The sequence below is a fragment of the Galeopterus variegatus genome, unplaced genomic scaffold (genome assembly GCF_000696425.1).
Source record: "Galeopterus variegatus unplaced genomic scaffold, G_variegatus-3.0.2 Scaffold4895, whole genome shotgun sequence".
NCBI lineage: Eukaryota > Metazoa > Chordata > Mammalia > Dermoptera > Cynocephalidae > Galeopterus > Galeopterus variegatus.
The window spans coordinates 158139-171738 of NW_007731006.1; the positions used below are offsets into that span (position 1 = coordinate 158139).

Below are 13600 nucleotides of genomic sequence, written 5' to 3' on the forward strand. Positions count from 1 at the left end.
GATGACCGCTAAGGGGATCTTAACCCTTGACTTGGTGTTGTCAGCACCACGCTCACCCAGTGAGCGAACCGGCCATCCCTATATAGGATCCGACCCCGTGGCCTTGGTGTTACCAGCACCGCACTCTCCCGAGTGAGCCCCGGGCCGGCCCTGAGTGGGTTTTTTTTTTTTTTCTTTTTTTTTTTTTTTAAAGATGACCGCTAAGGGGATCTTAACCCTTGACTTGGTGTTGTCAGCACCACGCTCACCCAGTGAGCGAACCGGCCATCCCTATATAGGATCCGAACCCGTGGCCTTGGTGTTATCAGCACCGCACTCTACCGAGCGAGCCACGGGCCGGCCCTGAGTGGGTTTTTTAAAAAACAATTATGACTATAATTTTTGATGTGCCACTGCATGCCACGAACTATTTATTACCTCACCTACACCTCATAACAACCTTGTGAGATAAGTATTTATCCCTAGTTGTTATTATTATTATTATTATTTTGGTGGCTGGCTGGTACAGGGATCTGAACCCTTGACCTTACTGTTATCGACACTGCACTCTAATCAACCGAGCTAACTGGCCAGCCCTGTACCTATTTTACTGATCAAGAATAGACCCAAAGGACATTTGCCCCCAAAACACATACCTAATAAATAGTGGTACTTAGATTTAAGCCCTAGCTTGTCTGACTCCAGAAATTGTTTTCTCTCCCCACCATCACTGAAGGTAGCTTTGCTGACCTCTCAGTTAATTCTGAACCCTGTGCTACCTTGATGGCAGTCCTCAGCCCCCATCCCCTGTAATTAATTTTCTATTGCTGCATAACAATTTACTACAAACTAAGCAACTTAAAACAATACCTATTATTGGTGCTGGCAGATTAGCTTTGTTGGCTGGCTGGTTGGAGCATGCTGCTAATAATGCCAAGGTCTGGGGTTCAATCCCTGTATCAGCCAGATCTTCCAGTTTCTGTAGCTCAGACATCCAGGTATAGCATAACTGTAGTCTCTACTCAGGGTCTCAGAATGGTGAAATCATAATGTCAGCCAGGTCTATGGTCTGATCTGGAACACAGAGTCCTCTTCCAAGGTCATTCAAGTTGTCGGCAGAACACAGTTCCTTGCAGTGGTAGGATGAGTTACCTTTTCTTCTTGCTTGCTGTCAGCCAAGGAAACTCTCACCTCCTAGAGGCCACCCTCATGTTCTCACCACATGGCTCCCTCCATAAGCCCTCTCATAATACCACAGCTCATTTCTTTTTCTTTTTTTTAAAGATGACCGGTAAGGGGATCTTAACCCTTGACTTGGTGTTGTCAGCACCACGCTCAGCCAGTGAGCAAACTGGCCATCCCTATATGGGATCCGAACCCGGGGCCTTGGTGTTATCAGCACCACACTCTCCCGAGTGAGCCATAGGCCGGCCCGACAGCTCATTTCTTCAAGCCAGCAGGGCAATGACTCTCTGACACTTCACCTTCTTTTAAAGACCTCACCTGATTAGGTCAGGCCCACCCAGGATAATCTTTTTGATTAACTCAAAGTTAATTGATTAGTAGCCTAGCCTTGGGAATGATAGAGGAGGGGATCTTTATACAAAGGCATGTGCACCAGGGCGCATGAATCTTGGGGGCCATCTTTCAATTCAGCCTACCACATCACTAAGGTAGTGGGGCTCCTGCTTGTTCCCAAGTTGGCTCCCAGGTGTGTCCCCAGGTCCCAGCCCATTCCACTGCTTCTGGTGGGTATTCCTTCCCTGGTGGGCTCAGACAAGACATCTTGGCTCTCAACCAAGGCCATCAAGGTCTTTTGTCTCTTGCTACCATCTCTTGCCCTGAAATCCTTTTCTGTCCTTTTGGAGAAGCAACAGCTAGACTTCTGATACCTCAAGAATGTCATCCTCACCAGTCCATCAGCCTATCAGCTTCCTGCTGCAGCCCAGAGCCTTTATGCTGGAAGAGTTGTGATGGGACATTTCCTCTGCTGTGTGCAGAGGGAAGGGATGTTGTTATCAAGAACTTATGAGGACAAAGACACTGTTCCACTATATGGATTTCTAGTAAAGTGAGTTCACGTGCAAGTAAAGCTCTTATCTTCTCTGGTGGAATTAAGCAGGCTCTGTGAAAAAAATGAATACTGCCATTTCAAGGCTGGGACTGACACCTGAGGCCATTAGTCTGACTGATGCTACATTGCTATTGCTTTAATTTCCTCAGTCCCCTACTTGAGAATCTCCATTGATGAGGACACTACTAGCTTACCTGAGAGAGAATGACACTCTTCCTGCTATTGAATTATAGTTCTGCCATATGCCCTTGGGCGAGTTACTCCAGCTCCCTGGACCACAGTTTTCTTATCTATAAAATGGGAATAATAATGGAACCTACCTAATAGGTTAATAGGGAACTGGCTGGTTAGTTCAGTTAGTTAGAGTGCAGTTGTAACAGCAAGGTCAAGAGTTCAGATCCCCATACCAACCAGCTGCCAAAAATAAATAATAATAATAGGTTAATAGGTTGTTGGGAAGATTACCTGAGAAAATGCACATACTACATCCTGGCTGGCACACACCAATGGCTCAATAAATGGTAACCTTTGCTCTCTAGAAAATTTTCCTATTGTAGCAAGTTCTTTTCCCAGCGCAGGACAGGATGTGAGATGGGGGATGCCTTAGTCCATTTTGTGCTGCTATAACAGAATACCTGAGACTGGGTAATTTATAATGAACAGAGCCTGGCCTGTTATCTCAGTTGGTTAGAACATGGCTCTGATAACACCAAGGTTCAGGGTTCAATCCTTGCACCTGCCAGCTGCCAAAACAACAACAAAAATGAACAAACAGAAAAATTTATAATGAGCAAAAATGTATTGGCTCACAGTTCTGGAGGCTGGGAAGACCAATATCAAGGTGCTGTCATCTGGCAAGGGCCTTCTGCATCATAACATGGCATAAGGCATCTGTATTAGTCCATTTCTGTTGCTTATAACAGAGTACTGAAACCTTGTAATTCATAAAAAACCAAAAATTTTGGGCCGGCCCGGTGGCGCACTGTAGCACTTCCCGCCGAGGGTTCGGATCCCACGTACAGACCGGTTCCCGCTCACTGGCTGAGCGAGGTGTGGGAGCAACACCAAGGGTTGCGATCCCGTTGCCGGTCCTGGTCCGGTACGGGCGCGACACTGAGGGTTGCGATCCGTTGCCGGACACGAAAAAAGACAAAAAAAAAAAAAAAGGAGAAAAAAAAAAAACAAAACCAAAAATTTACTTCTTACAGTTTGGAGGCTGGGAAGTCCAATGTCTAAGGCACAGATCTGGTGAGGGCCTTCTTCTTAGTGGTGACTCTATACAGCGATGCAGGGTGTCACATGGTGAGAATGGCCTGAGCAAGAAAGCTAACCTTTTCACTCGCTCTCCATGTGGAGCCATCAGAACCATGTCTATTGGGGCCAGCCTGTGGCTCACTTGGGAGAGTGTGGTGCTGATAACACCAAGGCCACGGGTTCGGATCCTATATAGGGAATGGCCGGTTTGCTCACTGGGTGAGCGTGGTGCTGACAACACCAAGCCAAGGGTTAAGATCCCCTTACTGGTCATCTTTTTTAAAAAAAGAACCACGTCTATGATAACTCATCACTTCATGAATGAACCTTCAAAGTGGATCCTGTGGGGCTACCATCCAATAGGGAGAGGACGGTTCTAGTGGTACTTTTTCCTAATTTATGTATTTATATTTTTCATATAATTTCCTAAACTCTCACTTTTATAATCAGAATATCACAAAAGATATAACTTTTTAAATTGAGATATAATTCACGTACCATAAAATTTACCCTTTTAAAGTGTAGAATTCAGGGCCGCCTGGGGCTCACTCGGTTCGGATCCTATATAGGGATGGCCGGTTAGCTCACTTGGGAAAGTGTGGTGCTGACAACACCAAGCCAAGGGTCAAGATACCTTTACCGGTCATCTTAAAAAAAAAAAAAAAAAGTGTAGAATTCAGTGGTGTTTAGTATATTCACTACATGGTACAATCATCACCACAGTCTAATTCTGGAATATTTTTCACCCCAAAAAGAAACCCCACACCCAACAGCAGTCATGCCTCCTTTCCCCCTGTAGCAGATTGAATTATGTCCCCCCCAAACTCCCTGAAGCTTGAATTGTGTCCCCCAAGTTTTACATTTAGAAACTTGGTCTCCACTGTGACTGTTAAAAGGGCGGGAAATCCTATTCCGGTAATTGGAAGGTGCAGCCTTGAAGAGGTGATTGGATTGTAGGACTGTGCAGTAGTAAACGGATTTAGATGGTGATCGTCGGCGTGGTTCTAAGGACTTTAAAAGAAGAGAGTCTGAACTTCCCAGCCTCAAAAACTGTAAGCAATAAATTTTGTTTTTCTTTATAAGTCACCCAGTTTTTTTTTTGTTTTTTGTTTTCCTTTTTGTCTTTTTTACTGGCCAGCAACGGGATTGCAACCCTCAGTGTTGCGCCCGCGCCGCGCTCAGCCAGTGAGTGGGAACTGGTCACCACATGGGATCCCAACCCTCAGCGGGAGCGCCGCTGTGCTCTGAAGCGGCGCACTCTCCAGTGCACCACCGGGCCGGCCCTATAAATCACCCAGTTTTGAGTAATTTGTTATAAGCAACAAGAACAGACTAAGACACCCCCCAACCCCACCAATCCTAGGCAAATACTAATCTCCTTTCTGTTTCTATGGATTTGCCTTTTCTTTCCTTTTTTTTTTTTTTAGTTTTGGCTGCTGGCCAGTAAACAATAAGGGGATCTGAACACTTGACCTTAACGGTATTAGCACAACACTCTAACCAAGTAAGCTAACAGGCCAGCCCGATATTTCTTTCTTTTTGGCAGTTGACCAGTAACAGGGTTGAACACTTGACCTTGATGTTAGCAACACCACACTCTAACCAAGTGAGCTAACTAGGCTTTTCTGGCCATTTCACATAAACAGAATTATACAATGTGTTCTTTTTGTCTTGTTTCTTTCACTAAGCATGATTTCAAGGTTCTTTCACGTTGTAACATGTACTAGTTTGTTAGGGCTGCCACACAAGGTAAACAACAGAAATTAATCTTCTCATAGTTCTAGAAACTAGAAATCTGAGATCAAGGTGTTGGCAGGGTTGTTTCTTCTGAAGCCTTTCATTGGCTTGATTTTTTTTTTTTTTTGGCTGGTGGGTAGGGGGATGTGAACCTGTGACATTGGGTTTAAAAGGCTGCACTCTAAAGAACTGAGCTAACCAGCCAGCTCCTTCCTTGGCTTGTAAATGGTTGCCTTCTACCCGTCTTCACATGGTCTTTTCTATGTGTGCGTGGCACGTCCGTGTCCTAATGCCCTCTTCTTACAAGAACACGGGTCGTATAGAATCAGAGCCCACGCACATGACCTCATTTTACTTTAAGGTCCTGTCTCCAAATATAGCCATATTTTGAAATACTGGGGGTTAGGACTTCAACATAATGAATTTTGGAGGGACACAATTCAGCCTATAACATAACATTAATCAGTATTACACTATATGGATTCACCACACTTTGTTTACCATTCATCAGCTGATGGGCATTTAGGTTGTTTCCACTTTTTGGCTATTACAAATAACACTGTTATGAGTATTCATGGATAAGTTTCTGTGTTGACATATGTTTTCACATCTCTTGAGTATAGACCTAGGAGTGTCATATGGGTCATATAGTAACTCTATGATTAACTTTTTGAGGAACTGCCAAACCGTTTCCCAAAGCAGATGCACTACTTTACATTACCACCAGCAATGTATGAGCGTTCCGATTTCTCCACATCTTTATAATTTACTTTTTTAGGTGGCTGGCTGGTATGGGAAATTGAACCCTGGACCTTGCTGTTACCAGCTGAGTTAACCAGCCAGCTCAATTTACTTTTTTTTTTTTCTTTTTTAAAAAAAGATGACCGGTAAGGGGATCTTAACCCTTGGCTTGGTGTTGTCAGCACCACGCTCACCCAGTGAGCTAATCGGCCATCCCTATATGGGATCTGAACCCATGGCCTTGGTGTTATCAGCACCACACTCTCCCGAGTGAGCCATGGGCTGGCCCCCCAATTTGCTTTTTTAAACAAAGAATGCTGGGTCTTTGTAGCTGTTTGAGCTGAGCCCTGTTACCGAACTCAAGTTTGGCTGCCTGCCCCAAACAAAAACCCTGGCTTGCCTTGCCAAAATCTGTTACCCCAGGGCATTCAGCTCCTGGCTGAGGCTCACTGAAATCTTGTTACTGAACCCAAGTCTGGCCGCCTACCCCCAAACGAAAACAAACAACCCCAAAGTCAAATATTGGTGAAAATGGAAGTCAGCTTTTTTTTTTTTTTCCTTTTTGTCTTTTTTCGTAACCGGTAATGGGATCGCAACCCTCAGTGTCGTGCCCGTACCGCGATCAGCAACGGGATTGCAACCCTCGGTGTCGTGCCCGCACCCCACCTGTGAGCAGACCGGTCTCTATGTGGGATCCGAACCCTCGGTGGGAGGGCCGCCACGCTGCCAAGCGCTGCACTCTACCGAGTGCGCCACCAACATGGTTTCAAGTCCTGTTTACTCCAACAGCCCCACTCCCTCGGTTTTCTGTGAGAAACAGGACCCAGAGCACGATAGCTTTGTGCTTGCAGTATGTTAGCTGTTCTAAAAGATTCTTTTGGGGCCGGCCTGTGGCTCATTCGGTAGAGTGCGGTGCTGATAACGCCAAGGCCACAGGTTCGGATCCCATATAGGGATGGCCGGTTTGCTCACTGGCTGAGCGTGGTGCTGACAACACCAAGTCGAGGGTTAAGATCCCCTTACCGGTCATCTTTAAAAAAAAACAAATAAATAAAAGATTCTTTCTCCTCTCCTGCCCAGCTCCCTGAGCCCAGAGCCTCTCTTCCCCCTCTAGGGGGCAGTGTGCAGCAGTTCTTTAACAGGGAAATTTCTCTCCAAAAACGTGTTCAAACCATTGCTGAATGTGAAGAGCAAGAGAAAGGGATTTGATTTTATGTCTCTCTTATCACGATCAATGTGACTGTATATTATCTCAGAGAATAAACAACCTTGATTAACCATCAAAATCAACTGAGGATCTTATTAAAATGTATATTCCCTGGTCCCTCCTGGGAGATTCTGATCCTGTTGGTTCAGAGTTCAGCCCAGGCAATCTATTTTTAACAAATATCCCAGGTAATTCTGACAACTAGCAAGGATTGTGAAGCCCAGTATTATTATCTCCCTCATCCCCACAGCACTCTGGCTTATTTTGCAGATGAGAAAACTGAGGTTCAGAGAATAACAAACTTGCCCAAAGTCACAGTCAGACTGACTTCCTCCAAAGCCTGTGATCTCTTCATGACAACACCAAACATTACATTTGCTAGCACAAGCCTGCAAAGTAGAGACCCTCCCTCCATGCAGGGCTGGAAATTCTAAAATGGGCCTTGGCAAACACTTTCCTCTTCTGTATTCCCACTGAAGGCAGTGAGTATACCTAATGTATTAGTTTCCTACGGCTGCCATAGCAAAGTGCCACAGGATGGCTGGCTTAAAACCCTGAGGAAACAATTTATTCTCTTACAGTTCTGGAGGCTAGAAGTCTGAAATCAAGGTGGGGCAGGGCCATGCTCTTTGAAGACTCTAGGGAAGAATCTGTTCCATGCCTTTCTCTTAGCTTTTGCTGTTTGCCAACAATTTTTGGTATTCTGTGCTTGCAGCTGAGTAACTCCGATTCCTGCCACCATCTTTACATGGCATTCTTCCCTCTGTCTATCTGTCTCTGTGCCTCTTCTCCTTTATCTTATAAAGATCCCAGATTGGATTCTCATATTGGATTAAGGGCCAACCCTACTTCATATGGCCTCAACTTAATTTCTTAATTAACATCTTCATTAAATCTGCAAAGACCGTATTTCCAAATAAATTCATATTCAAAGATACCACGGGTTAGGACTTCAACATGCCTTTTGGAGGGACACAATTCAACCCACATCACCTATAATAATCAGGTGTCAGAAGCAACACCAGAATCCTCAAGCTGGATATACAAACCCAATCACGATGGTGATCCTAACTTCTCCAAAGGGAAGGGGGACCCGAGGCCCAGATGGGATGAGAAGCTGTGGTGGGTCTAGCTTTTGACATTGTACATGGGGCTGGACAGTTAAAGACTTTGATGTGACATCAGAACAGTTCAGAAACCTGGCTCAGCAAGTCTTTATTCAGTCAACAACTCTTTAACAGCTTCTTGTGTGCCAGGAGCCAGGCAAGGAGCAAGGCAGGGAGGATCCATTCAATCACGGGCTTATGGTTTAGTAGAGTGACTGACAGATTGACAGCCAACGGATCACACTTAGGGGACAATTAAAAACTAGTGTTATAATCATATACATTGTATATTGACAAAATAAAAATTAAAAAATAAATAAAAAATAAAAAAAAATAAATAAAAAATAAAAAATAAAACTAGTGTCCGGGCCGGCCTGTGGCTCACTCGGGAGAGTGTGGTGCTGATAACACCAAGGCTACGGGTTCGGATCCCATATAGGGATGGCCGGTTAGCTCAATGGGTAAACACGGTGCTGACAACACCAAGTCAAGGGTTAAGATCCCCTTACCGATCATCTTTAAAAAAAAAAACAACTAGTGTCTGTGCTCTGAGAGAAGAAATTTGATGTCACTGAGGAGATCCTCCTGTGGCTGGACTTTCCTTCCTTTCTTTTTTCACCCTTGACCTTGGTGTTATAAACACCATGTTCTAACCCACTGAGCTCACCAGCCAGCAGCCCTCTTCCTCTCTCTCCCTCTCTCTCTCTTCAATTACCACTCTCTCGGAGACTTGTAGGTGTTTCATCTCAGTGAAATAGAGGAAACTAGAGCATCCCTGGTGGCCAGTGTGAGCCAAGCACGAACAAAACTGCAGAACTTAAGGGGTTGGGAGATGGAAGGCAAAGGTTGCGGGGGAAGGGGGCGGTGTGAGTGTGTGTTTGGCTCATGTCTTCCTGCAGTGAATACACCCTGCAAGATTCATGGCCAAGGGACAACAGCTCCTGAAGATTTTAACCAGTTTGAAGCTGTGGACCAGCATCTACTCTCCTCCATTGTTTGGTCCTTACACAGTGTGTCCCTTGTCAAGCCAGAAATGCAGGCCAAGTCCTGGCCAGGCTAGGGTTAATGCTTGAGGAGAAGCCCTCCCCTTTTCTGGCTCTAATGTCAATGAAATCTTACCTAGCCTAGGTAGCTCTCAAATCTGTTCCCATCTCCATTTCCATTGCCACCATCTCCTCTCTTACCTCCCTGTAGCCTCCAGAGTCCAGTCAGGCCCCTCCGAACCCACCTCCCACCTACACAGGTGTCAGAGGTATCCTTCTCAAACACCAATCGGTCCAGGGCCTGGGGCATTCCCTGGCTTCCACTGGCCCACTCCCATACCTGTGGCCAGACTCCCACCTGCTACTCCAGATCCACCTGCCTCTCTACACTCTGCCATCTATACTCTATCTTTCAGACACATGTGGTGGCCTCAACACCATAAGCAGCATCACCTCTCTGTGCTCTGCCTGCAATTCTTTGTCCAGTGTGGTCCAGCTGGCTAACCCTTTCTGATCCTTGGAGAACCAGATCCACCAGCACCTTCCCAGAGCTCCCACCTTCTCTTACTACCATCAGATTGTGTCCTAACTTCTTTGTTTTCTCTCCCTCCACTAGACTGGGCCCTCTTTGAGGTAGGAGCAATGTCTGATTATTCTGTGATTCTATCCCCCAGTCCCACTGCATGCCTAGACTGGGACGTGACACAACAATGAATGCTTGTTAAATGGATAAAGGCCCAACTGGAAGTCCACCACCCATCTGACCACGAGTTCTGTCTGGTCTTGCATTATAAACTTTTATGTTTCCAAATGGATTTTGATTTTGTGACCTGACAGTTTTCTGGGTATAAGGCTTCACTGCCACTTCTGGCCTGCAAGTGTCCCAAGGCAGGGGGACAAACACCAGGCTGGGACAAGGAAGCTCCTGGATAGAGGCAACTGTTGGAAAGATGGGGTGTCACAAGGGGGTGCTCTCCCATTCTACCACTAATTGGCTCCTGAAATAGGCCCTGTTTCTGAGGTGCTCCCCTAAGCATCCCCTCCTCTTATTCCAGGACTGCTCAGGTTCCCACCTCAGCCTTGGTGGTGCGGAGGGGGCACAGGACACCTGTCACCTTCTTTTGGAGCCTGCTCCTAGGTTAGCAGGGCCAGAGGATCAGTAAGGCAGATGTGGGGCGTTCATGGGTGATGGGATCCACTGGCAAGTCACACACCTATCAAAAGCCTGGGAACCAAACCTGCTGGGGTTGGGCGCAGGTGCAGACAAGAAAGCCATTTTCAACAAACAAACAAAAATAAGAAAGCCAGTTTCATGACCTGTTTTCTGGCATGGGGGCAGGTTAATGCAAGAAAGCCATTTTCAACAAACAAAAATAAGAAAGCCAGTTTCATGACCTGTTTTCTGGCATGGGGGCAGGTTAATGCTCTGACGCTGGGGAAACAACATGTTTCCCTCTTCCGCACTCCCCAGGATGAGTTTCTAGGCTGGATGGAAACTTACCTGACCCATCAAAAGGAAAAGCTGCTGCAGCCTTCCCCGGCCCTAACAAGACTAGCAGCTCTGCTTACATAGTCCTGGTAACCTGGCAATCACTACTTCCGACCACGAGTGGTCTTGGAAAGGTGGCCCCTTTCCAGGACCAAGACCAGTCTCTCTTAAGCTTCTACCATGCAGGACCTCTTCCAAGTTTAATCATTCACTTTAGATGCTGAAGCCCGGGAGCAGCCCAGGGCACTTTAGTTGTCAGGTTAATTTACATTCTTTCCATGCTTCATGGGCCTCCCTCCCCCACCTCCAGAGGGTCAGACAAGCACACCCAAACCCCTTGGCCCTCCCCAAGGACTTACCAAGCACAGGAAATTGGGGAGGGCAACCAGTGACAGAGTCTGGATGACAGTGCTCACTGATCCAAGGCTCAAGCAGAGATAATGAGGGAGAGGGGGCCCTCCCCTAAGAGCCCTTGTCAGTTGCAGAACTCGCCTCCTTTTACCAGCAGAAGGATTGATTTCAGGGTTCTGCCAGCAAAGTGACTTACAAATACATTCTTCCCCATCTCCTCCTTTCCAGGGGTGCTCTTACATTGCACAGGACAGGGTCTGTTCCTGAGATCCTGGGGCTGTATGCCCCCCCTTACTCAACTTTTACCAGCAGAAGGATTGATTTCAGGGTTCTGCCAGCAAAGTGACTTACAAATACATTCTTCCCCATCTCCTCCTTTCCAGGGGTGCTATTACATTGCACAGGACAGGGTCTGTTCCTGAGATCCTGGGGCTGTATGCCCCCCCTTACTCACCAGAGCTCTTCCAGCACACAGCACCACCTCCACTATCCCCCAGCTGACTTGGAGTTGGGCACAGAAGCTTACAATGGCGTTATCTCTCAACAGACAGCTGTGAAGGGCTGGAAGCAGCAGCTTATCAGGGAGCCTGCACTGATTCACAGCCCAAGCTCCAGCTTCTCTGCTGAATAGTAATTTCCAGCAGTGGATTTGTGTTCAGTCTCTCTCCTCCCCATCTCCCAAGGGTGTGCTGTCCTTTCTCAGAGAGAAGGCAGTGAAGGGGAGATGCTACCCATGGGGATGGGAGCTATGTGCCAGCCTTCTGGGCAAGGCTCAGTCTATTGCCTGGAGGCTGCAGGTTTAGGGACCCCAGCAGGGTCTGCTATTCTTGGCAGTGACCCCCAGGAGAGTCCATTGATGCTCTCCTTCCTTACCTACCCAAAAAAGCAAAGTGCTGCTACCTTTCCCATAGTGGTGATGCACAGGGGGACACAGGCCTCCTTCTGGCCATAATCCCGAGGCCAGGGCCAGCCCAGGAGGGTGGGGGAGAAAAGGGAGAAGCCAGGGACTGGGCAGTGTGCCCCTTACATCATTTCGAAGCTGTCCAGTCTCTGTGCCTAACCCTGACGACTCCAAAGGCTCAAAGGGACTGAGACATAAGGGGGGCAAGCCAGAGCTGTCTCTGCACAGGCAGGTGATTAGGAAAAAACTTGGGGACAGAGCCATTTTGGTGTTTATTTTATTAGAAGCAAGGCTTCAGCTGTGGGGCTCAGAGAGGAGGCTTGAGGAGTTCTGTCCTGGGTCTCTCCTTTGGGCCAGCATGGGGAAGGGAGAATGTTAAATGAGCTAGAGCCCATGGAGATGACCCTACCATCACAATCTCAGGATGCTCCTCAGAAGCAGGGGAAGGAAAACTAGAAATTGTCCCAGGGTCGGGGGCAGAATGGGGCCCCCCATCTCAGACTCCCCTACCCTCAAGCAGTTTCTCACCCCCTCGCCTCCTCTGTCAATGGTGGGGGTGATTCCAAGAGCTTTCCTCGGCTTCCAGATTCCGTGTCCCCTTCAGGAATATTGGGTGTCTGTAACAACTGGGGGCCCAAAGCAAGGCCCAAGAGTCCCACTGCCCACCATTCCCTCCCAGAAGAAGATCCCATCATAGTCCAGAAAAGGTGAAGGTGGGGTTCTGCATCCTCAGGCGATAGAGGCCTAGGAGCAACCTTCCTACAAATCTTCCCTGGGGACGTCGGGGTTCTTTCCAGCCACTCCTGCGCCCCTCCTTTGTTGCCTGGGGGTCCATGCTACGTCCAGGCTGTGGACTCCAGAAGACCGAGGCATGAAAGGCTGAAGGTACATCTGAAGGTGGAGGCGCTGGGGATAAAATCCAGCAGGTATAGGGGATCCGGCGGCCGGAGTTCTCAGGCCGTTCGGTCCTCGTCCGCGACTCCTGGCTCAGGTAGCGAACGCTTTGCAGAGCCTTCTCCAGCTGCCGGTTCCCCTAGGCTCCTCTTGGACGTCGGCGCGGCTGGCGAGGACGAGGGACCAGGATGGGGGTTTGGGGGCTGGTAGCCGGGTTGTCGCGGATCCAGTTCGTCCTTGGAAAGTAGGATGGCGAGGCCCGGCACGTTCTTAAGTACACTTAGACTGGCGGCCGACTCGCCAGGGGTCTGACCCGGCGTGGGCCCAGGCGGGAGACTCTGCCACACCTCGCGCACGCTCCTGTAGCGCAGCCGTGTGACCTGGTGCAAGCCCGCCAGGCGGCGCTTGAGGATCTCGGCGCACGTGACGGTCTTGGTGGTAGCCCGGCCGCAGCCGCTAAAGACGATGGCGCGCGTGGCTGGCTGCGCCATGCTGGCGGTGGCGAAGGCCATCAGGTTCCGGATCTTGCTCCCCTCCTTGACCCGCATGTTCACGGCATCCGGCGCCAGGTCTGCGAAGGGACCAGAGCCCGGGCCGTCTCCCTCGGCTCCGCCCCCTGCCGGCGCCTCTTCGGAGCGCACCTTACGGAAGTTCTCCATGCGCCGTCGTTGCTGGGACCTCTGGCTTTGCCATGGGGCTGCCTCAGCCCTGGGGCTGCATGGTCGCCGGTGGCACCCGGAAAGGGCCGGCAGGGGTAAGGGTGCCGGTGCAGCGTGGACGGTGGCGGGAGGGCTGGGGCGGCGCAACCCTCGATCTCCACTTCTCAAGAGCGGACGCTGCTCTACTCCGGGCTCTGCGCGCCCTGTGCTCCGCGCCTTTAGCAG

General features: G+C 48.6%; 1 protein-coding gene across 1 annotated transcript; it reads right to left on the bottom strand.

Annotated features, from left to right (window-relative positions):
- Window positions 1-12775: 12775 nt before the first annotated feature.
- On the bottom strand, window positions 12776-13375 carry RPP25 (ribonuclease P/MRP 25kDa subunit). Its single transcript, XM_008588560.1, has one exon. The coding sequence runs from the start codon at window positions 13373-13375 to the stop codon at window positions 12776-12778; it is 600 nt and encodes a 199-aa protein (XP_008586782.1).
- Between the last annotated feature and the right edge of the window lie 225 nt (window positions 13376-13600).

Excerpts from the sequence above, each read along its gene's own strand:
- RPP25 (XM_008588560.1), bottom strand. The coding sequence starts at position 13,375 with ATGGAGAACTTCCGTAAGGTGCGCTCCGAAGAGGCGCCGGCAGGGGGC.